Source organism: Hippopotamus amphibius, chromosome X (assembly GCF_030028045.1).
Source record: "Hippopotamus amphibius kiboko isolate mHipAmp2 chromosome X, mHipAmp2.hap2, whole genome shotgun sequence".
Classification (NCBI taxonomy): Eukaryota; Metazoa; Chordata; class Mammalia; order Artiodactyla; family Hippopotamidae; genus Hippopotamus; species Hippopotamus amphibius.
Genome location: NC_080203.1, coordinates 46,725,634 through 46,749,714, shown reverse-complemented (window position 1 = coordinate 46,749,714; position 24,081 = coordinate 46,725,634). Strand labels below are relative to the sequence as shown.

Below are 24,081 nucleotides of genomic sequence, written 5' to 3'. Positions count from 1 at the left end.
CTATGCTCAGCTTGCATATAGTAGTTAATTCTGAAACAAGGGAAGTCCTGAAATACATTTTAAACTAAACTCTTTACCTTGCTGACTTTAGAGTCAAAGTTAGAGAAATCATATATTTTAAAACAACCTAAAAATAATTCAGAGAGGATACTATATATTATAGGGATAAATTTGTAACTGTTCATCAACTTGTTTTTGACATGTTCCTAGTTACAATTATTATTATCTTGAACATGCAATTTAAGTAAGCCTTTTTAGTCCATACAGTGGAAAACTAAGCTTAGTTAAAGATATCCAACATAACTTTTAAAATAAATACCTCTAAACGTTTTAAAATAGAAAGTCCTACACACTTCTTACAAAAATTGAAAGGAAACGGTTGTACAGAAAATAAAATGTTAAATTTTCTCCCTTTCTTTTCAGTCCCACTTCCCAAAGTTAATCACTTTTAAATTTAATTTATATCTTTCCATATTTTTATATGTGATGTATATTTAATTTTTGTTAGTGTTGGAAATGGAAGTTTTATATTTATTGTTCTACAGCTTTTTATCCATTTAATATATCATTGGCATTTCCCCCATGAAAGTGTGTGTGGTATCAGCTTATTCATTTAAATAGTCAAATAGCAAGCAAAATTTTGATGTTTTGTGATTTATACCTTACAGATACTCTAATAAATTTTGGTGGTATACATTACAGCTGTTAAGAAGTTTAGATAGAAGTGTGGACCTCAAGTGTAAATTCAGAAAGTTTTGGCATGTGTTATTTATTATAGTGAGAAACATTGTAGCATTATTTCTAGATATTATTATATGAGCATTACTTTATAGCTTTGGTGGCTTGTGTGAGACTTGTTTGGCCAGATGAGTGTGCTAATGTTTGTACAAAAATGGAAAATGTTTTCCTACTATGAGCAAAGTATATTTGTGGGTCTGTGTGATTTTTAGATAACATTGGAGCCATAGCTCCAGGTAAGTGACAGTCTTATAACAATGCCTTTTTAAGGATTGTCTACTGTAAAACAAAATTCCAAGGCTTTTTTTTTAATCCTGCCGTTCATTATTGGTGCCCCAAATCATTCTATGAAGCTCATGAAGTTACTGGTACCCCCATAACTTTTTGTTTGGAATGGTATTGCCTAGGCTTATCATATTAAATAAATAACTCTTGTCATATCCTACATTAGAGTCATATTTATTATGCTCATATTAAATTGCATACTCAATAAGCGAAAAGCTTTTACTGTAGCCTTGTAAGCACTCAGATTTGAGGTGGTATATGAAACAATATGTAGTTGAAGAATGAAAATGATACTTCTGGATATTCATTGATATGCTATATAGTCTCACTATCCTTTATTTTATTCATAGATATGACTTGGAAAGAACAGGAAAAGACTGAAGTTTTTACAGATAATTTTTGTAATGTATGTGGAGTGGTGCTGCAGTTTGAATCACAAAGAATTTCACATTATGAGGTAGGTTAAGAATAATAGGAATAGAGTCTAAAATAGATTTTTAAATGTAGCAGATAAACTTCATGTATTATCTGTGTTGATTCTTATGAGAATCCTGTGTATTATTTCCCTTTGATGGATAAGGAGCCTGGCTCAGAGAAGAACAGTAACTTTCTAGCTTAAGTTTGGGGAATTCGGGTTTAAACTCAGTCTTATTGACTCCAAAGCATGTTTTCTTTTCTTCACATCATTCTGCCTCCCTTTATATCTATCAAGCCACTATATCCTTCATATCCTTGTAGTAAATATAAGGGAAGTTTTATATAGGTTGAATAGGAAACTATTAATGTGAATAAAGGGATATTATTGAACTCCAGAGTTTTCCTTTACAGTAAATGAAGGATAAAAACAAAATGAACTAGTTTTGCACTTGATTTAGCTACATGTTTTTAAGCACAGTACCATAGAATTCCAGAGCTAAAAGAGGGAATGTTTAATGTTCTTACTTCTTTAGTTTATTGATTAGAAAACTGAAACCCAGAGAGATAGTGATTCTCCATAGCTAATCTTGGCGTGACTAAGCTTAAAAATGATTTCTTCTGATTTCATATCCAGTGCTCTTTCCTTTCATTTAGTGTTGTCTCCCATTTCTACGTCACATTATGAACTATTGGATTTTTTTTTTCATATCTGGTATCCATGTTAACAAAAGTACTAGATACATTTACTTAAAAGAAATGAAATGCCAGCTCTTTTTTAAACATCTCATCTTGTCTTGCCCATTGCTAATCTTATTTACAACTATATTTCAGTCCTAATGTTGATTGGGATTCAATTACTATAATTACAAATAGTGAAATTGTGTTGACTGTGGGTTGAGAAGACCTAGCTAGGTTCAAGTCTTAACTCCACAATTGTGTAACGCTGGGCAAGTCACTTTACCTCTCTGAGCATGTTTCTTGAGCCTGCAAAATGGGGGCTTTCTCAAAGATTTACAGTTAATAAAGACAGACATAATCAAGGGGCTCTCTGATAACTGCCATTGGAGCCATTTGCATTTAAATTTGAAAAGTCGCTTTTATGGGCTTATGAAGTACTATTCAGTGTAGAAAATATACAAAAATACAAGAAAGTATGAATCAATCATAATTCTATTTCTTGTAGGTAAGCGTCATTTAATTAACTTCTCTTTAGCTTATATGATTCCAGTATGCTTTCTAAACGCACACACACATTTTTACAAAAGAGAATTGTATGTTGTTTTGCACTTGCTTTTTCATATAAGAACATACTCTGAACACTTTGTCCTATCATTATATCTTTTTACTTTTCTATAATATTTTAATGGCTGTAAAACATGTTATGTAATGTAGCACATTTTTAAATTTAAATTTCAGTGCCATCTGTAAGTTTGCTGCTTAAGCTTGTTAAATAATCAAATCAAAACTATACATGACATTCCATATGTTTGAAAGCACTTCTGCACAAATATCCTACTTGAAAAGGTGATTTTTTTTCTCTTTAGTATGCAGCTTGGTTAATACTGTCAGACTATCTCAGCATAGCATTTATTGTACATGTAAAGTAGGACAGTACTGCAGAAGTTTTGAATATTAATGAGGTTGCACTTATTAATATTCCCTTTTGTATTTATGCTTACATGTTTAAGAAACCATTCTCTGTACTTCTGTCATATATATAGTTCCCTCTATTTTCTTCTAATACTTTTAAAAGTTTTATTTCTTAGGTTAAAGTGTTTGATCCATCTGGTATTGATTTTCACATATGGAGGGTGATAACATTGTCTTCCATACAGATAGCCAGGTATACTAACACTATTTATTTAATAGTCCATCCTTGCCTCACTGATTTGTAGTAGCATCTCTATCATAAATCTTCATATATACATATATATATTTATTATGTTTTATTGTATTGTTCTGTTTGCCTGTCTCTAAAATAATTTCACCTTATTACTATAGCTTTACAATATGTCATGATATCTGGTAGGGAAAATTTATATGACAAAAAACTTATTATAAAGTTAAAAGACAAGCCACAGATTGAGTGGTATTTATAACCCATATAACTAACAAAGGCTTAGTATCTAGAATGTATAAAGAACTATATATCAATTAGAACAAGAAACAACCCAATAGAAGAATGGGAAAGTGTTATAAACAGGCTATAGAAGAGAGATTTAACTTCAGAAGTGATCATACGGGAAATGCAAGTTAAGGTGATAACTATTTTATCAAACCATTATGCTCGCAAAAATTAAAATCTAATAGCACTTAACACTTAAGGAGAATATAGGAAGACAAAAACACTCATATATGCTACACTGGAGTAAACTGCTTTGACATCTTTGGAGAGAAATTTTATAATACCTATTAAAGCTGAAAACCGTCATATCTTATAAGCCAAATAGTCTATATCTAGGTATCTACTTTAAAGAAACTCTTGGACATTATATTAGGAGATATGTTTACAGATGTTCAGTGCAGAAAGGCTTGTAATAGCAAAATAAACAGAAACAAACATAACTGCCTTCATTAGGGGACTTGATGGGTAGCATATGGAGTGGAATATTATGCAGCATGTAATATGAATGAACTAGAGCTACATCAATGTGGGAAAATCTTATATAATATTGAATTATGAAAAGTTGAAAAGGATATGAATAGAATGATTCCATTTTCATAAAATTTTTTAAATGACAGTAGTACATAATACTGTTTATGGGTACATGCATATCTAGTAAAAGAATAGAAGCATAGAGGAAATGATATAGACCAACTTTAAGATAGTGATTACCTATGGGAAGAGACTGAGGAGGAAGGGATTGTTGGCATGAGGAGATAGGCTTGTATGTGTAAAAGTTTACCTCTTGTGAAAAGGAGACATGAAAGAAATATAGAAAAATGTTAATAATACCTGTTAAAACTGGGCAGTGGGTATGTACTTCAGCTGTATTATTTCCTGTGTTTTTCTACATGTATATATTTCACAATTTAAAATACTGTAGAGAGAGAGTAAGTAGTTGCCTCACAGTATGTGCTCAGGAATGTTAGTTTCCCTTCTACTGACACCAACATTTTCATTATTATGTATTTTGTTACACATTTGTTCAGAGATTTTTCTAATAAGCTTAACCTAGAAGGGTTAATTTCCTCACATAGAAGAATTTGAGAGGTAAGCAGTACAGGGCTGATGTGACAGTTCCATAACATTATCAGAGATCTAGGCATTTTCTGTCTTTCTACTCTGATGAACTAGCTTCTGTCCGCAAGATCCCGCGTAGTCCCAGGTAACCTTTACATCTTAATTCCAGAAGTAGGAGGGAAGAAGGTTAGAAGAAAGGTTCATCCCCCGTCTTCTTAGGAGGCTTCCCAGAAGTTCTACCCAACATTTCAGATTACATCTTACAGGCCAGAATATAGTCACATGGTTACATCCTGCTGAAAGGGAGGGAACATGCAGTCTTTTAGTTGGGTATATTGCATAAGATGAGTAAGGAAGAAGAGGAAATTTGATATTAGGCAAAAACTAGGAGTCTCTGTCAAAAACAAAAACCTGAAAGTTATTGGCCTCTAAATTACAACAGTATTTTCATTTTAACTGAGATTTAGAGGTTTGAAAGCATGTGAAGCCTTTTTATAAACTTGGTACACACTAAATATATTCCAACTCACAGGTGCTGTCCTCACATTCGAAGAGGTGTAAATTTGGGGTGCCTCTGTTATTGAATAAAAAAAGTTATATCTTTTTTTCAGAGTGAAAAACATGCTCAAAATGTTAGGTTTTATTTTCAAATGCATGGGGAACAAAATGAAGTGCCTGGTAAGAAAATGAAGATGAATGTTAGGAATTTTCAGGTGAGTGGCCTATGTTGATGTTGTAATTCGAAACTTTGAGTTATTGAATCTTTTTAACAAGATTGTGCTTATTTCAGGTGCATAGGAGTGAAGTAGTGGACAGAAACAAATTTTGTGATCTCTGCAACATGATTTTTAGCTCCCCAGTTGTTGCTCAGTCTCACTATGTGGGGAAAGTACACGCTAAAAAACTGAAGCAATTAATGGAGAAGCATGATCAGGTATCTCCATCAGGATTTCAGCCAGAGATGGGTAAGATGACATTCACCTCTTTAGCTTCAGTACAGGGTCTCTCTATAGTTTGTTCCCATTTCTGCCATCCATTTTTTTATTGGAGAGACTTTTATTCTGCTGCAGTAACTTGGTTCTTCTTCTGCCCATTTAATCTCTTTGTGTCCTTGTCATTTAATATAGAGATCATGATTGCTAGCTGAATTTTAAGAAATGTTATGACCTCTCCTTTTTGGTATATTAAATCCAAATAAAAGCAAGTTATTTGCTATGTTGCTATAAAGAAAGAACAATAAGCAACCTGAGCTCTCCAGTTTCTAATCAAATTATACAGTGTTAGCACCTTCTTACTTCTTTCCCTTGGCATCTATCTCATTCTTTTTTTGCCTTAGTACTTTCCAAAACTATATCTCATAGTGTGTGTTCGGAGCAATGTCTTCACCATAATATAGTTATGTTGCATCATTTTCTGACTGTAACTATAGGCCAAAAAAAAAAAAAAAGTATGGAATCTTCTGCGTGATAGCTCATTCCTTTCTTCCTGTGAATATAAAGAAAAAGTACCACTAGCATTATCAGTCAGCATTTATTGAGTGTTTATTTTATGTTACATGCCAAAAATACAGAGAATTGTAAAACATTGCTGTTTCCTCCTTCCAGTGATATTGGGCCACCAGCGCATGAGAAAACTGACCCACAGATCTCACTTCTGGCCTGAAGTGGCAAAGTATACCCTGGAAAACCCATCCTGTATTTTGAAAATGTTGTGTATTAGAACAAAAAATAGATGATTAATCCTCTGGAATAAATAATTTACCACATTCTCACTAGCTTCAATACTTTAGGAATAAAGCATGCCTGGCATGGAAATTTTACCAACATTAATTTCCAACACATAGCGTAGGCCTCATCAGCATTAAAACATATTGTTTTCTTAATAAATGAAACCAGAATTATTTTTAAATTTATTCTAGTCTCTCTAATTTTTGTATATTTGTTTTTCTGCCTCTCAGTCAAGAGGGACAGAATCAGTGTGTCCTACAAGAGAAAGCATCTTGTAAAGCTTTATCTTTAGTCCCCAAAATTCATAAATTTGGGCTCAGAGAGGAGACTAAATGAAAGAGCTCTGAAATAACTATAATTCTGGAAACATATAATTTTATAGCCTTAAACAACTGCATAAATTTTCTTTTGGTACACACACCACAAATCTGGACTGAATAGGTGATTTACTGTGCTAGTCAAGAAAGACACCAACTTAGAAGTTGGTACCATCTCTTTTACCCTCACTAATTTCAAGAACCATCCTAAGACATCTCTTATACCTTCATTGATTTTTCAAGTGAATATAATTCATTTGAAATAAATGCCTAATGCTGAATATTCCTTCCTGTATCTTTGTTGGAGAAACTTGGTGACAGACTTGTATTCAAATTTCTATTCTCACAGAAGGAAATTCTTTTTTAGCCTGACTACCTTTATCCAACATCCCTGTGTGGAAAAAGTCAAGAAATAGTAGGTTTTTAAAGAATTCTAACTTTCCCTAATACTTTATAATGAATGCAGCTCTAATAGCTGAACACAGGTTGATCACTTTTCATTACGACTATTTCAGCAGGTGTGCCTATTACTACTTCTGCAGAGTCAACTTTTATGAAGCCCCTTGCTGTCAAGCCTTCTCCAGGTGGGATTGAAGACAAGACTATGCCTTCCTCTTCCAGCAGTGCTTTGGATTTGAATAATCCAAACAAGTATTGCAAGCTCTGTCCTGCTTCCTTTAATAGTCCATTAATGGCCCAACAACATTATATTGGGAAAAAACACAGAAGAAATGAAGCTAGGAAGAAATTTGTAGACAAGATAAGAGAGAAACCTCTTCCAGCAAAATCAGTTGCAAATGGTAAACAGTAAAAATATCCCACATCTCTTTCTTAGGAAGTTTATATTTTATAAAACATACTGGCTTATGTATATACCATTTTACTGTTATTGAATCGGAGGTTGATTATACTATGGGATCATAGAATTTTCAATAAGTAAGGACTTTTGAGTCCATGTAGGTCTGTCTGTTGGTTTTCTAGAAAATGAGACCCAGAAAGGCTTAGATGACTTTCATTAATCAAATATAGGTATTACCATGGTTTCATGTTATATCATAGGTACATAAGGAAGTATTTTAAATTAGTATCATTAGTAGTTCTATCATTCAGTCACTAAGTATGGCTTAAGTGTCTCTTAGGTGCTAGACTAATCATTCTTGAGAATACGAATGAAGATATACTGTTTTCCCTGAAGGGGCAAGTGTATAAGCTACTTGGTTAATAACACTTCACTGCAAGAGGCTGCAGACATGGATTTTTGTGTACTTATTTTTGATAACCAGAGGAGTGAAACATCATGGTTCAGAAAATCTTTATAGAGGAAGTATATGATTTAGATTGATAGAAGTGGGAAGGAGAGAGGATGAACAAAGGAGCTGAGAAAGAGTGGTAAGAATTCAGGCACAAAAAAGATTCTGATCCTGACTGGAGTGATCCACTTGCTCTTCTAACCATATTTTTTTTTTCATTTTTTTCCCCCACAGGCACCTTCTCACTACTAGTGTATTTTATTCCCTTTTCATATTCTCTCTTCCACCCACTTCTTTTCCTCTACTCACTATTATTTTTTCATTTCTTTCCTTTACTAGACCTTTCTGCTTAATGTGAAAATGTTCATCGCTCCCTCCTTGAAGCTCTGTTCTTTGTCATATGTAACTCCTTATGCTCTTGTTCTTTTCCTGTGTTTCTATTTCTTTTCTGTTTTCTTTGGGGGTTCTTTTTTAAATTCATTGTCTAAATGTAGGTGTTCCCATGGTTCCATTCTTGACCTTAATCTCTAAACATGATCTAATCTATTCCCCTGATTTCATGTCTCATCTGTATGCTTATGACCTTGCTGTAAAGCTTTAGACTCCTATATCTAAAGAGCAGCTACCTCTTCACATGGCTACCTCATAGCCATTTCAAATCCACTCAGTCATTCAAAGTAGAAACCTGTAGTTAACTGTAAATCCCCCAACACGATGTACTTCACTTTCTATATCTAACGATGCATCAAGCCATGACTGTTTTACTTCCTGAATCTTACTGTTAACCTTTTCTTCAGCCATGCTTTTCCCACACTAGTTCAGGCCCTCAGCATCTTTTCTAGAGCTTTGCTACTCAAAGTGTGGTTTGTGGCCAGCATCATCAATATCACTTGGGAGCTTGTTAGAAAAAAGAATCTCAGGCCTCACTGCAGACCTACTGAATCAGAATCTGCATTTTAACAGGATGCCTAGGTGATTTGTACTCACAGTAAATTTTGAGAAGCATTGTTCTAGAATATTGCCGCGGCCACTAACTACTCTCCTTGCCATCAGTTTTTGTCTCCCTAAATCCACCCTCAATTTAACCTCTAGAGTGTTTCACCTAAAGTGCACATCTTCCCATGCCATTCCCCTGCTTAAAAGTCCTTATTTCTCTATTTTTTAAGGATAAAAATCTAAGCTTCATAGCTCTCTACCATCTTGTCCCCGTCTCCCTTCTCCAGGCTTCCTACTATGATCTATGTGGGTCAGAACCTGCAAACTGCTTATAGGTTCCAGAAACCGTTACCCCATTTCTTGCCTCACTTCCCTTCATGCTGCCATTTTGCCTAGAACATTTTCATGTCCCTCTTCTCTTGACCAATTCCTACTCATTCTTTAACATGCCACTTCCCTGTAAACCTTTTCACTTCCTTCAAGGCTTATCTTCTGTGCTTCCTTAGCCTGCATATCTAATTATCTCTCCCTGTGTCCTTATCTCCCATTAGAATGTAAGGTCTTTGAGGGAAGGGACTTCATCTAACTCATCTATATTTCCAGTACTAGAGATAAAAACTGGCACAGACTAGGCCTACCTCAATAGAGATTAGTTTAATATATGAATCAGTGAACTATTAACCTTTATTTATTGAGTGCTGACCCTGTGTTTGTACTGTTAAGCTTTCTGCTTAATGTGATTCAACATATCCCCAAAAGTTACATAGAGATCTGTGTTATTATCTAGGATTTTAAAGAACGTTGATTTAGGCAAGTGTAGAAGTAGAAGTGGTAGGGCTTCTGAAATTCATAGATGTTTGGAGAAATGACAGACTTCCTTGTTAGGGTATTTTTCCTATTGCTTTGCTGAGGGTTATCTGAAATAAGTGGCTTCTAGTTTAATGGCATTAGGTAAATTGGAACTGAGAAGTGTGTCAGCTATGAGAAATGTGTACACTCTGGTTACTTCTAAAAGGAGGGTCATTTTAGTACTCTGAAGTTTCAAGGTTATTAGGATGAGAGAAGGAGGATTTTGGTGAATTTTCATCTGGCTGGGGAGGGTGGTGCTGATCATCAGCATAATTTAATCCGTTCATTGAAGTCATTCTACACTAGCCTCTGAAGCTGAAGCTCAAAGAACAGATTTTCAACCCTGCCTTGACTCTTTCATTTTGATAACAGCAAACATTTGAGGATTAAAAAAATAGCTGGAGAATTTAAATTAGCTGATGAGAATTTCAAAGAACAGCAACAGCAGAAGCCGATATTATAAGTGATCAAGTGGTAAGACAAAAACAACATGTGCCACTTTAACTATTTTCACTCTTCATCTATTTTCTCCCTTCTTTCTGTCTCTGCCTTCTTTTCTATCTGCTACTGTTTATATGTTTCTACTATATTTAATCTCTTTCTCTTTTTCTTTATCATTCTTACTGCTCTCTTCATGTCCCTCATTCAGTCCAGATCTTATTAGCACAGGAATGGCTACCATAACGATATGGAACTAAAGTATGTATGTATTTTTTATTTATTGTATTTGTTTTGTTTATTTTACTAGTCTCTAGCCCCATTATTGCACTTAGATGTCTCACCTTCACCTGTAACTCAACATATCTAAAATTGAATTAATAATCTTCCCTAAAACCATCTTATATTTACCAAGTTTTCTGTCTTTGCCAGTAGTACCACTATTTATTAGTCACCGGCGCTTGAATTTTTGAGGGCATCTTTGACTAAATTTCCCTGTATCCTGTCCATCCACAGTCTTATCAGGTCTTAGAACTATTTTCTCCTTCCTGTACCTGTCCATTGCATTTTCACTACCATCATCTCACACTTTGATGCTGTAACCAGCTTCTGGAAGACTTTACTTATACCTCATTGTTATTCTCTCACTACCTAATAGCAAGATTTTAACCCAGGATCAATTCCACAGTCCATTTGTTCTACTTTTACATTCAGAATACTGAGTGATGCTATGGAAAATTATATAAGGCTAGAGATTGGGCACCTCTACAGAGTCTTAGTATCCAGTCTCTGTGGCCCTGTAGTCCTACTTAATATTTTTCCTTCACTTTCCTTTCAGCAGTGATTTTGAAGCCTACACCACTCTCTAAGACTCTCTTCTACTGTTCAACACTTCCCTTCCTCACACCCTTCAGGCAAGCTTATTCCTTATTTCATCAAGAAAAATGTGGCCATCAAATGTGGATACCAAGTATCTTGCCTTAACCAAATAATCCCTTAATCTTGAGTTTCCCTTTAACTACTATACTTTCCCCTTTTCTTCTTAGCCCAGTTTTTTTGTTGTTATTGTGTTGTTGTTGTTGTTTTCAAATATACTCTTACTGTCTTTACTGATATTCACTCCTCAACTCATTGCCATTTGTTGACACACGTTCCCCCAGCCCTCCACACCACCACTGTACCATTCCACTGAAACTGTTCCTCACAGGGTTATTGTGACTTCTAAATTTCTAAATCCAATGGACATCTTTACTCCATTTGCTAAACATTCCTCCTTTGACATTACTCTTTGCTGTTCATCCTTACAACTCTGTCCTTTACTTCTTGATTTTTCATGGACAACCCCCCCCCCCCACCATCTAGTTTATAGAGTGGCACTGTCCAGTGTTTTTCTCATTATGTTGGTGTTCCTCTGCCCACCCATACTTTGTCCTCAGGAGATCTCATCCACTCTTATTGTCTTAAGTACCCCCCATCCTCTGACTTCTCCAAAATTACTCTAACCTGTCTTCTGCCTTTCAAATTTCCATATCTAACTGCCTGTTGGGCACCTTTACATGAAAATCTCACAGATATATCAGACTCTGTGTGTCCAAATTCAAACTCACCATTGCTTATTCTCCCACCTCCTAAAATAGTACTTCCTTATGAAGTTCCAATTTCAGTTAGGATCACCACCCACTCAGTTGCCAAACTATGCTGAGAGGTATTTTAGACTTCTCTAGATTCATCCTTCTCCCGTATCTCCCACACCGTCATTAAATTTTGTCAGTTTTAATGATAAATATTTCACCAATATCCCTGTTCCTCTCTACCCCGACTGTGACCTTTCTAGCCCGTGTCCTCCTTGTCTCTTGCCTGGTATAGTATATTTATGTAACTGTCGTCTCCTTACTTCCAGGCTTGTTCCTCTTAAAATTACCCTCCATATTGCAGTTAGAAGAGAGATTTCTCTAAAACACACAGCTGACCTTGTTACTTACTACTTAAACCACTTCAAGGTTTCCTGGCCTACAGAATAAAAAGTCTAGGCTCCTTAGCATAATATAAAAGTCTTTTTGATCTGACACCCTTTTGCCTCTCCCATCTCATCCCCTTATATTTTGTTCTACAACAATTCCAAATTTTAACAAGTTCGTGTAAACACTTCTGTGCTTTTTTTCATGCTGTTTCCTCTGCCTAAAGTACTCAACTCTTTCACCATTAACTATTTTTCATTTTTCCAAGTTTAACTAAGGCATCATTTCTTCCAGTTGCCGTCTTCAGACCCCCTTATTGTACTAAGTGCCTCTGATTCCTTGAATTCCCATACCTCTTTAAGCATACTTCGCTTACCTTTTACCAAATCAGGTTGAAATCCTCTGTTCATGTATCTGTTTCTCACTTGGATTTGTGAGCAACCTGCCCATTTTATTCATCTTGTACCCTTAGCATCTAGCATGATGCTTGGTGCCACAGAGGTGTTTAGTCTTTGTCGAACAGATTATTTGAATTCAGCACATCATGCTCATTTCATTCTCTTTCATAACTGGTATTGTTTTCATCACCTGGAATGCCCTACCTGCTTTCCTTACAATTCAAATTCTTCTTTTCCTTTCAAAGTACATCACAACTTCCCTCACTTCTCTAGCTCTTGGTATTTTCCCCTTCCTCTGATTTCTCATAGGCTTTACTGTTCATTGACAGTTGCATTAATTATAGTCCCTTAACTGAATTGGCCCCCTTGAGACAAGGGATTGTATTTTATTCTGCAATATCCTTCTCAGTGCTTTGTATGGGAATGAGTATATGGTTTTTCCCAATATTTGATAATTGTGTATTGAGAGGCAATGTTGTGTAGTGGGATAAACATAGGTTTGGAGAAATGTTTGAAGTCAGTTGCCCAGTTGCACCTCAGATTCCTCAGATATAAAATGAAAATAAGGCTACTTCACAGGGTTGAAAAAGGATGAAATGAAGCAGTATATACAGTACCCATCACAGAATAGGTCAACAAATGTTAATTTTCTTGAAATATTTTGTTTTCCTATCATAATTTAAAAGCATAAATTGCACATTTTCTATTTTTCTTCATAATCTAAATCCCACGTTAAGTTGTATTTTTGCTTACATGTAGCTCTGATTTTCAATTACATGTAATTGGTTTTCCCCATTTAAGATATTAGACCAATGGTTCTCATTCTCGACTACATACTAGAATCATGCAGAGAGCTTTTAGAAATCCCAATGCTCAGGCCACCCCTCAAATCAATTAAATTAGAATCCCTGGAACCCACACATTAGTGTTTTGTTTTCTCTTTTTCAACTCCCCAAGTGATTATGATATAGAGCCAAGATTGAGAACCAAAATGTTAGACTATAAAGACATGCATTTCTCCAGTCTATCCTTTGAAAACAAAGACCTTAGTCCGGAGAGTTATGAGATAGGGCTGTGATTAGGAGAAAAGTGGGCTCCACAAATGTTAGGTTATAGGTGATTCTGAAAGTTACAGGATGCAAAGAAGCTTGAGTTTCTGGGTTAAGTCAGAAACAAGGAATCCTAGCAGGGCTGAGGGAAGCAAAACTTGGCAGGCTCAAGGAGCAGACTCAGATAAAAGAATGGACAGTATAAGAAACATAATAGAGGCAGGTTTTAGTAGGATTAGACCAGGAATTTTGATCTTGGGGCCAATAAATAGGCTTCATGTCTTCGCAGAAAGGGTTTACATGGTTTTTTTATATTATTTTCTAAGATGTCTGTATCCTAGAAAAAGATAAAGAATATTAGTATGTGAAAAAAGACTAGGGCTAAGGTAATAGAAAGTAGACCATAGTTCCCGAACTATGTCTGGATCTTTCATATGTGACCTTCAGCTCCTCTAAACTACCATATTGCCTATATTATAATCTTCTGATATATTTGTGAAGAAACCAAGGAGGAACTGAGGAGAACATTGTATACAATATACTCTGTAAGCACTAAACAAATATGTAAAACCTATATAATCTGAGTTTATGATCATAGTGAAGATCATTGGCTTGATAATCTAGGCAGTGGTGCTCAACAATGGCTGCACAGAATAATCATCTAGAGTGCTTTCAAGAACTAAGAAAGCCTGGTTCTACCCGTTAGAGATTCTGATTAAATTAGCCTTATGTGGAGCTGTAACATGAATATTTTGAGTTCTCCACATGGTTCTAAAGTGTAACTAACATTAAGAACCACTAGTCTAGAGGAAACCAGGATTCCTGCTTGTCTTGCATAACTTGGGTGCCCTCAAAATACATGGTATTGGTCAAGTGAATCTGAGCCTTAATTTTCCCACCTGTTAAATAAGGTTGGTAATAATTTCCTGAAAAGGGTTGTTATGAGCATGCAGAGTCCTGGATTTAGTCTTCAGCTTTGCAGGAAGTCCAGAATCTTCAGAGGTGATCAGCCTCAAATCAGGGACTCCCCAAAACAAAAGCAAAATTGTAAGATGCTGATAAATAACCAAGGAACTGGAAAGGTATTCCTTTAGTGCTTTTTCCACACATTCTCTGACAATAATTAGCTGGGGTATTGTTAAAATACAAATGCCCTGTCCCAGTTAATCATGTGCTCCAGAGGCGGGGGTCTTGGAATCTATAAACTCACACTCCAGTTGATTCTTATCAGAGAAGTCTGGGAAACATTGTAGTTTAATACATTGTCATTCTGGTATTGATTTATGGTAGGAGGAGAAATATATATTTCCAGCTCCCAGGCTTTTAAAAAAAAATATCTGTCATCTACAGCATCCTCTTTTTGGTATCAGTAATATGGGAAACCAAATTATAATCAGAGTGACTTGGAAAGCACAGAATCAGAGCATAGAAAGAGAGGATAGTTTTGAAGAATTATTTATTCAGACTTTGGTGTGACTGGCTGTGCGCTCCTGGGCCCACCACAAAGTATATGTCAATAGTGAACATAGTCTTCAGGTTCTTCAAAGTCAGAATCTTTCTCCTTGACAGTAGTCTCCTGTTTCTGTGAATTATCTTTGCTTAGACAAGGCCAATACACTTAGTAATAATTAATTTAGTGTCCTTTAAATGATTAAGTTGCTGTTTGATTTAAAAGAAGATGGCCTTGCCTGACCCTCAGATTCTCTGCAGCCATCGATTTGTTGCCTCTTCCTTAGGGTGAGATTGTTTTTCTATTTAGTTAATGAAATTTATTAATTTGCTTCTTCGGACCAAAGAGAAAGTGGAAGGATGATAAGATTAAGAAAATAAAACAATCTGTCACCTGCTTCCAGTTCTACCTGTGAATCAGAATAGAGAAGTAGCTAGTATAATTATTCTGTAGTTCTTAACTCTTATGAAGTGGTAACTAGTAGTTTTGTTTTAGAATTTTGCTTTCAGCATTTATCCTGAGAGTGGGGCTCACTGAACCTCTCTCCTTTCTAAAATCTGTCTGTGGAAATAACTTTTGGTAAACTAATGCACTACAGTGATTTCAGGTAAGAGAGTAAAAATTTGCTTTTATTTGTCTTTAATATTTGGGGATGTTTCAAGTTTTCATTGGGTAGAAGGGGAATTGGGGGGAAACAAAAACAGGTTGATTGAGGGATTAAGAGGCAAAGATTGATTGGGCATGCTATAGCAACAATAAACAGGCAGATAGCAGTTTTTTAGGAAAGAGGCAAAGGTTAGAGAGGCAGTGTGGTGTAGTGTGAAGAATTTTGAACTTTAACTTAAGAGCCATGGGGTATGAGAGGATATCTCTGTTACTAACTGGCTCTGTGATTTTGACCAAGTCATTTGACCTCTCTGGGCCTTATCTTTAAATTGGGAAAATTCAAGTAGATGATCTCTAGTAAATTCTTGTCCAGCTATGTGATTCTAGGTGTATTCCTATTGACCTTCTTAACTTGAACTCTCTGTTTTTTTCAGCATTTAGTATGAGAACCTACGTTTGTCATATTTGTAATATCACCTTTACATCTTTAGAAATGTTCCGGTTACATATGCAAGGAAGTGAACATCAAATTAAGTAAGTATTTCTTGCCAAAATGCTCCTATGACACCAAAGGTCAGGGCTTCTCTCAAGTACCTTTGCATGTATTTTACAAACTTTCTAGACATTTATTTCTCTAAGTGTTGATCCTGGGTATGGTTGGTAACATTTGTAACATATTGTATGCTAGTTCCACCCCTGAGGGGGTTCTCTAGCCATGATAGTATATTGACAGAGCTGGCTAACTGGCACCCCTCCTGACCAGACAGCATTGTCCTTCTTTGGAAAGATGCTAAAAGATCATTCTCAGTAGCCATATAAATGCAGATAATCCCTGTAATCCCTGGAAGGCTGGCTAGTTCCAGAGATTCAGTGATCATCCTTCTAGTGAGGTATAGTGGTTAAGAAAAAAGGTCTTGCTGTTAGACAGAACTGAATTGGAATACCAGCTCTATCTTTCTGCCAAGTGTATAACTTCGGACAACTTTGACATAAAGTGGTTATAATGAAATAAAAAAATATGTGCAAGGTGCCTGACCTGGCACGTAGTAGGAGCCCAATACACACTTATTCCAATCTGTTCTGTTATTTTAAGTAGGAGAGGATTGAGTGGACAATTGGGGACCGGATAAGTCAGATAACAGGACAGGGGGGAGCTTAACTATTGTATATTTGTTTTGTTGCCTTTAAAATCAAAGCATAGTGTTTCTGTTACATTATTCTACTGGAAAATATTTATATTATTGAGTCTGAATACTAAGTAGCTAAATTGTCTCACTCACCAAATTAACTTTCATTTAGACTCTTTTTTAAAATCTCAGTGTTCCAGAATAAATAGCTGTCACATTTATAGATCTGTTTAAGGAACTGATAATCAAAAATTTTAAAGCATTGTGACTTTCAGATCAGACCATCTTTAGGGCATTAACTATTATTGGTCCTTTCCCACACATCCCAACATGCCTTACATTTTTAAGTACTACAGAAGTGTCAGATATGTCTGCTTCTTTGTACCCATCTTCCCTTTCATCCCAGGCCTGAAAATGTTTTTATGTCTAAAAAATTGTGAGGTGCCTAGGAGATATCTGACTATCCCTGCTGCTTCTCTTTGGCATACAAAAGTCACAATTTATAGCTTTTATATTGAGGTAGGTTTTAAAATTTTGTTTGGGCCTCTGTAGTATTGGTTTTTTCAAACTAATATTTTTGAAAGCAAAGCAAATATTCCAAATAAAATAATCTAGTAACAAGAACTTTCTACTGTCTTGTTTGCAGAGAATCTGCTGTTATCAAACTATTGAAGAATTCAAAGAAGCCATCAGACTCTTACCAAGATGAATGTACAGATTACATCAAAGTACAGAAAGCCAGAGGACCAGAACTGAAGACTAGTTTCAGAAAGATGGAAGAGAGTTCTGTGGAAGTCCATGGGTACAGAGAAGCAGATGATTCCAGATCCAGACGTAGAATGTTTGAACAAAGACTCCCATGTGAGACTTTCCGGACATACCCAGGATCATACAATATTTCACAAACAGTGGAAAACCAGTTACCTCATTGCTTACCAGCTCACTCAAAGAAGACATATGACTCTTTCCAAGATGAACTGGAAGATTATATCAAAGTGCAGAAAGCTAGAGGTCTAGATCCAAAGACTTGTTTCAGAAAGATAAGAGAGAGCTCTATGGAAACCCATGGGTACAGAGAAGTTGATTCTGGACACAGACCAAGAATGTATGAGCAGAGATTTTCCTTTGAGACTTCTCAGACATACCAACGACCATACACTACTTCACCAATGGAAAGCCAGTTACATCACTGGTTACCAACTCATTCAGAGAGGACCTATGACTCTTTCCAAGATGAACTTGAGGATTATATCAAAGTGCAGAAAGCCAGAGGACTAGAGCCAAAGACTTGTTTCAGAAAGATAAGTGATAGCTCTGTGGATACCCATAAATACAGAGAAGTGGTTGATTCCAGACCCAGACATAGAGTGTTTGAGCAAAGACTCCCATTTGAGACTTTCCAGACTTACCCAGGATCATACAATATTTCACAGGCAGTGGAAAACCAGTTACCTCATTGCTTACCAGCTCATGACAGCAAACAGAGATTAGACTCTGTGACCTACTGTCAACCCACCAGAGACTATTTCCCAGAAAAACCAGTACCCCTGAGCCTTAGTCAGCAGGAAAATAATTCTGGCCCATATAGTGTAGAATCTGAAGTTTACAAGCACCACTCCTCAGAAAACAATACCAGTGACCATCAAGCAAGTCATAAGCGGAAACATCAGAAGAGAAGAAGGCATCTGGAGGAAGGTGAAGAAAGGCCACAGAAGGAGCAGTCTAAGCATAAAAGGAAAAAGAGTTATGGGGATACTGATGTAGACAAGGACAAGAGCATCCAGGAAAGGAAAAGAGAGGGAGGTAAAGTCAGTGTCAGTTCAGGAAAGCTTAAGCATCGAAAAAAGAAAAAACGCCATGGTGTACCCTCTGAGAAGGAAGAACGTAAGCACAAGAGAGAGAAAAAGAAATCTGTGGAAGAAAAGACAGAAGAGGAAATGCTTTGGGATGAGTCTATTCTTGGATTTTAAACTTTTAGCTTTATTTACCCAAGGAGAAATCTGTTAAGAATAGGGGAATTTAAACAAAGACAGGAACATCTAATGAAGAAAAAGAGAGGTGAATACAGTCAGTGTCAGTTTCAGGAAAGCTTAGTTTTTTGTGTGTGAAGATTGAAATTGAATTGAAAGAAGAGACAAGCCTAAACCTAGCTTCTGAGAAAGAAGAACCGAAGAAGAACCTAAGAACACAATAAAAACATAGGAGAAAAGGAAGCCTATTGAAGAAAAGGCAAAAGTGTCAGTGCTTTAGGATGAGTCTTCTCTTATATTTGAACTTTTCAGTTTTGTTCCCTTAAAGCTGAATTGAAGAAATAGGTTGAAGAGTTTGGTTTCATGAAACTTATGTTGTTGAATTTTCCTAAGTTGACAGTTACTTTAACTGCTAACAAAAGCCAAATGAAATAAGAGTATTCAATATGCCTTTTCCTCAAGTTATTTTTCCTCATTTCTTAAAGTGAAAGAAAAATTACATGTTTCCTGCATATAAAGTAATTTCCCTTAATGAGGCTGCTTCTATTCCTATTCATCAAATTGCTGTGATGGTGAATTATTTACCTATGGGAGATAATTTATTTTAAATGAGAGAATTACCAGGCATTACAGAATTCATCCCTTGTTTCAGTTTGCATAAGTGTTAGTGGTATTTTATTATTGTTATTGTGTGTTTGTTTATGTTTCTTAGTTTTCTCCAAGGAAAACGTGTGAAGCAATTTAGACTGATTTTTTGTTTGTTTGTTAAATCTAATTTGCAGTGTATTTTTGTATTTTCTAGTTCTGGAAGTGGAAAATGAAAAAGTCTATAATAAACTTAGATGATATATAGTTTTAAAGAGATCTCAAAAAGTACTGATAAGAAACCAGTCTATATTCTGGAAATGTTTATATTATATTAAAATGCTTTAATTTCTACATATTGTTTTATGTAAATGATCATTTGCCAGCCGGATATTATTTTACTTTGGGAGTCAGAGGGGAAATAAACAGTTTGCACCTCTGGGGAGATCACATTGTAAAGTTTTAATAGTTTCATTTCTCCTACATCTTGTTAGGAGAAACTGATATTCAGACTTGAGCTCAGTTTTAAGTTAGAAAAATATGAGCAACTAAATACTTGAAATTGAAGACGGAAGAATTTATAAGTTGGAGAGGACCGTAAGGAGGGGAGATACCTTTAATTGTTTCATCTTGATTCTTTTTTTTTTTTCCTCTGGTGCTCCTTCTTTATGTTTTATGATAAATGCCTCCTATAAGCATTTGAGCATCACCATGATATAGTAGAAAGAGTAATAGCCTGGGAATCTAACTCCCAGGAATCTGGTCTTAGTTGTACCATCAAGTTGCTATGTGACCTTGTAGAAATACCATCAATATCCAACATGGAGTCATCAGGAATAGGAAAAGTAGGCTATAGTATTCCCTTGATGTGTTAATGCTATCAAAAAGCAAATAAATTTAGATCGTGATTTATCTGCACTTAGGCAAGGCATTTATTTAATGGTTGTTTTTTTCTTGAGATTTGAATAAAATGGTAAATAGTAACTGTAGTGTAATATGATTGGTTGGGCTCATACCTGGTTGAATGAATAGTTAAAAGGGAGTTAGCATCAGAAAAAATGGTGGCAAAGTACAGGGATGTGGAATGCATCCCTCTCGACAGATGCATTGGGAATGCACCAAAAGATGCAATAAATCCCACAGAGAACCAACTGAACACCAGCAGACAACCTCGGACACCAGAAAGGACCGCAAGGATCCTGACATAACCAGTAGGGAGGCATCTACAGCAGCTCAAAGAGGGTGAAGCTGCTGAGCTGTGGCAGATGGGAGGGAGTGAGAAACACAGGGAGGGTCTGCACCACACCTCAGTGTTCCCGGACTGAGACATCGATTCACAGCTGAACAGAGGGTCCGGGAGTGGGAGCGTGGGAACCAGGGAGCTAGTTCAGGCTGAGAAAAATTGTTGCCAGAAAGGTGACAGACCAAGAGGACAGGAGGGAAGAGGTCCGCAGCGAGGAGTGCCTGCCCCTGAGAGCTGCCCGGCCATAATGGCAGCTGGATGCTGCAGGCTCACAGGTAGGTGGGAGGAGCCGCGGGCATAGTCTCTCTCTTTCGGCGCGTGCAACAGACAGTGGAGGGACCCCTGTGGGCCACCTAAGGCACCCAGGGATAACAGGGACCCTCAGGCCCTCGGGCGGGTCTACCTTAAAACCCCTTGGAGGGAGAAAAAGATGGCGGCGAAGTAGAGAGACGTGGAGTGCATCCCTCTCCACAGATGCATTGGGAATGCACGGAAGGACGCAGTCATTCCCACAGAGAACCAGCTGAACACCAGCAGACGGCCTCGGACACCAGAAAGGGCTGCGGGGAACCTGACATAGCCGGTAGGGAGGCATCTACGAGGGCTCAAAGAGGGTGAAGCGGCGGAGCTGTGGCAGACGGGAGGGAGTGAGAAACATACGGAGGGTCCGCAGCGCAGCTCAGCGTTCCTGGACCGAGACATCGATCCGCGGCTGAACGGAGGGTCCAGGAGTGGGAGCGTGGGAACCGGAGAGCTGGTTCAGGGGGAGAAACATTGTTGCCGGTAGGGTGACGGACCGAGAGGACAGGAGGGAGGAGGTCCGCAGAGAGGAGTGCCGATCCCTGAGAGCTGCCCGGCCATGATGGTGGCTGGAGGCTGCAGGCTCCCGGGCGGGGGGGAGGAGCCGCGCGCATAGCCTCTCCCTCTCTTTCGGTGCCTCTGCAACAGGCAGCGGAGAGACGCCCTGCGGGGCCACATAAGGCGCTCAGGGATAACAAGCACCCTCAGGCGCTCGGGCGGGGCTAGATTAAAACTCCTTGCAACGCCAGCAGCAGGGAGGCTGCCGAGAGAAAGAAAAAAAAAAAAAACCAGCATCAAAAAGAAAAAACCCTGAGAGAGGCCCAACTCTAAGACTTTCTGTGTACGCCTGAGCCAACAGCGCCCTCTGCAACAGGCACCTCCAAGCCTGACTGAAGCAACAGTGCGCCACTGCTCACTCACTCCCAGGAGAAGGAGCCACTATTGCACCCTCTCCCTCCCCACACACCGAGGCTTACAGACGAACAATAAAGGAACCTCTGCTGGTCACAAAAAAAAACCCAAGGCAAGGAGAAGGACACTTACAGCTGAGACGCTAAGGAAACAGAAATAGTAGTATCAATACCTATTGAACTGGTCCATTCGGGGATCAGTTCTGGATTTTTTTTTTTTTCCTTTCTCTCTTTTTTTTTTTTTTTTTTGATTTATTAAATACGATCTTAGCCCTAAGGGATCTACAAGTTTTACAACATAATTTTTTAAGGATATTTTTTACTCTTTTTTTTTTTTTTTTTTTTTGCCTTTTAAAATACTTCTATATCTAGCTAAGTTTTTGGTAGTACGGACAAAATATCTTTCATACTTTCCTTTCCTCCCTTTCTTTTATACACTTCTATCCCTTTCTTTTTCTTTGCATATTTCCAACCACATTACGCTCTTCTGTTCCCCTTTCTTCCAGCCATTTTAAGTGTATTTTATCTTAACATACTTATAAGCAACACTATCGGTCTGCTCAGACTCCTTGCTCTATTCTCCAGATGATGCACTGCCTTGGTATTAATATTAGGCTTTTGTCTTTATCTTAGTTCTTAGTACAGTTGTCTAATTACATTCTGAGAATCTCCATTCTCTCTGGTGGTACTCCAGCTCATTTCTATATTTGATCCTAGCTTACAAAATCTCCCTGGATTGATGTTTGTATGTGTAGGGTGTTATTTGTAGTTTGTTTGCTTTTGCTTTTGTCTCTGATTTGTTATGTTTCAGTTGTCAATTTCTGCTGGGTTTCTCTCTGAATATCTGATAGCACACTGGGGTTCTGTCAGGTCTTTCTAGAGCCTATGTCCTAACGGATTCAATAATTGTGTGTCTTATACATGTATGTGTTTCCTAGACTGAATATTCGTCTAATCCAATACTTGGACATTAGTCTGAGGCTTGGACAGTCTTCTATAAACACCTCTATCACCAGGACAAGCAACCCCAAAAGCTTGGACAACCATGAGGAAACAAAGAAACACCATGCAGGCAAAGGAGCAGGAAAAAAACCCACAAGACCAAATAAATGAGGAGGAAATAGGAAAAATGCCTGAAAAAGAATTTAGAGTAATGATAGTAAAAATGATACAAAATCTCGATAACAAATTAGAGAAAGTACAAGAAACAGTTCATAAGAACTCAGAAAAACAAACAGCAATGGATAACAAAATAACTGAAATTAAAAATACTCTAGATGCTCTAACCAGCAGAATGACTGAGGCAGAAGAAAGAATAAGTGAGTTGGAAGATAGAATGGGAGAAATAAACGCCACAGAGCAGGAAAAAGATAAAAAAATAAAAAGACTAGAAGACAGCCTCAGAGACCTCAGTGATAACCTTAAACGTACCAACATTCGAATTATAGGCATCCCAGAAGAAGAAGAAAACAAGAAAGGGTCTGAGAAAATATTTGAAGAGGTTCTAGTGGAAACCTTCCCCAACATGGGAAAGGAAATAATTCACCAAGTCCAAGAAGCACAGAGAGTCCCATACAGAATAAACCCAAGGAGAAATACACCAAGACACATATTAATCAAACTAACGACAATTCAACACAAAGAAAAAATATTAAAAGCAGCAAGAGAAAAGCAACAAACAACATATAAGGGAAAACCCATCAGGATAACAGCTGACCTTTCTACAGAAACTCTGCAGGCCAGAAGGGAATGGCAGGATATACTGAAAGTCCTGAAAGAGAGAAACCTACAGCCAAGAATACTTTACCCAGCAAGAATCTCATTCAGATTTGAGGGAGAAATCAAAAGCTTTCCAGACAAGCAAAAGTTAACAGAATTCAGCACCACCAAACCAGCCTTACAACAAGTGCTAAAGGAACTTCTCTAAGTAGGACACACAAGAAAAGGAAAACACCTACAAATACAAACCCAAAACAATTCAGAAAATGGTCATTGGAACACACATGTCAATAATCACCTTAAATGTAAATGGATTAAATGCTCCAACTAAAAGACACAGAGTGGCTGAATGGATACAAAAACAAGACCCTTCTATATGCTGCCTACAAGAAACCCACTTCAGACCAAGGGATACATATAGACTGAAAGTGAAGGGATGGAAAAAGATATTCCATGCCAATGGAAGTCAAAAGAAAGCTGGAGTAGCAATACTCATATCAGACAAATTAGACTTGAAAGTAAAGACTATTAAAAGAGACAAGGAAGGGCACTACATAATGATCAAGGGATCCATCCAAGAAGAACATATCACAATGGTAAATATCTATGCCCCCAATATAGGAG

The 24,081-nt window shown here is 37.1% G+C and overlaps 1 protein-coding gene across 5 annotated transcripts in view; it reads left to right on the top strand.

Annotated features, from left to right (window-relative positions):
- ZMAT1 (zinc finger matrin-type 1) overlaps positions 1-19,561 on the top strand; it is a 161,805-nt gene extending 142,244 nt beyond the window's left edge. For 3 of the 5 annotated variants that reach the window (XM_057719166.1, XM_057719167.1, XM_057719168.1), the window contains 6 exons: positions 1,374-1,480; positions 5,236-5,337; positions 5,415-5,589; positions 7,184-7,468; positions 16,037-16,136; positions 17,376-19,561. In XM_057719166.1, the coding sequence (XP_057575149.1) occupies positions 1,374-1,480; positions 5,236-5,337; positions 5,415-5,589; positions 7,184-7,468; positions 16,037-16,136; positions 17,376-18,699 (2,093 nt within the window). In that variant the 3' untranslated portion in view covers positions 18,700-19,561. Of the gene's footprint in view, positions 1-1,373; positions 1,481-5,235; positions 5,338-5,414; positions 5,590-7,183; positions 7,469-8,222; positions 10,407-16,036; positions 16,137-17,375 lie in introns of those variants that run through there. The other 2 variants (XM_057719170.1, XM_057719169.1) reach the window with 2 other exon arrangements.
- The last annotated feature ends 4,520 nt before the right edge of the window (positions 19,562-24,081 follow it).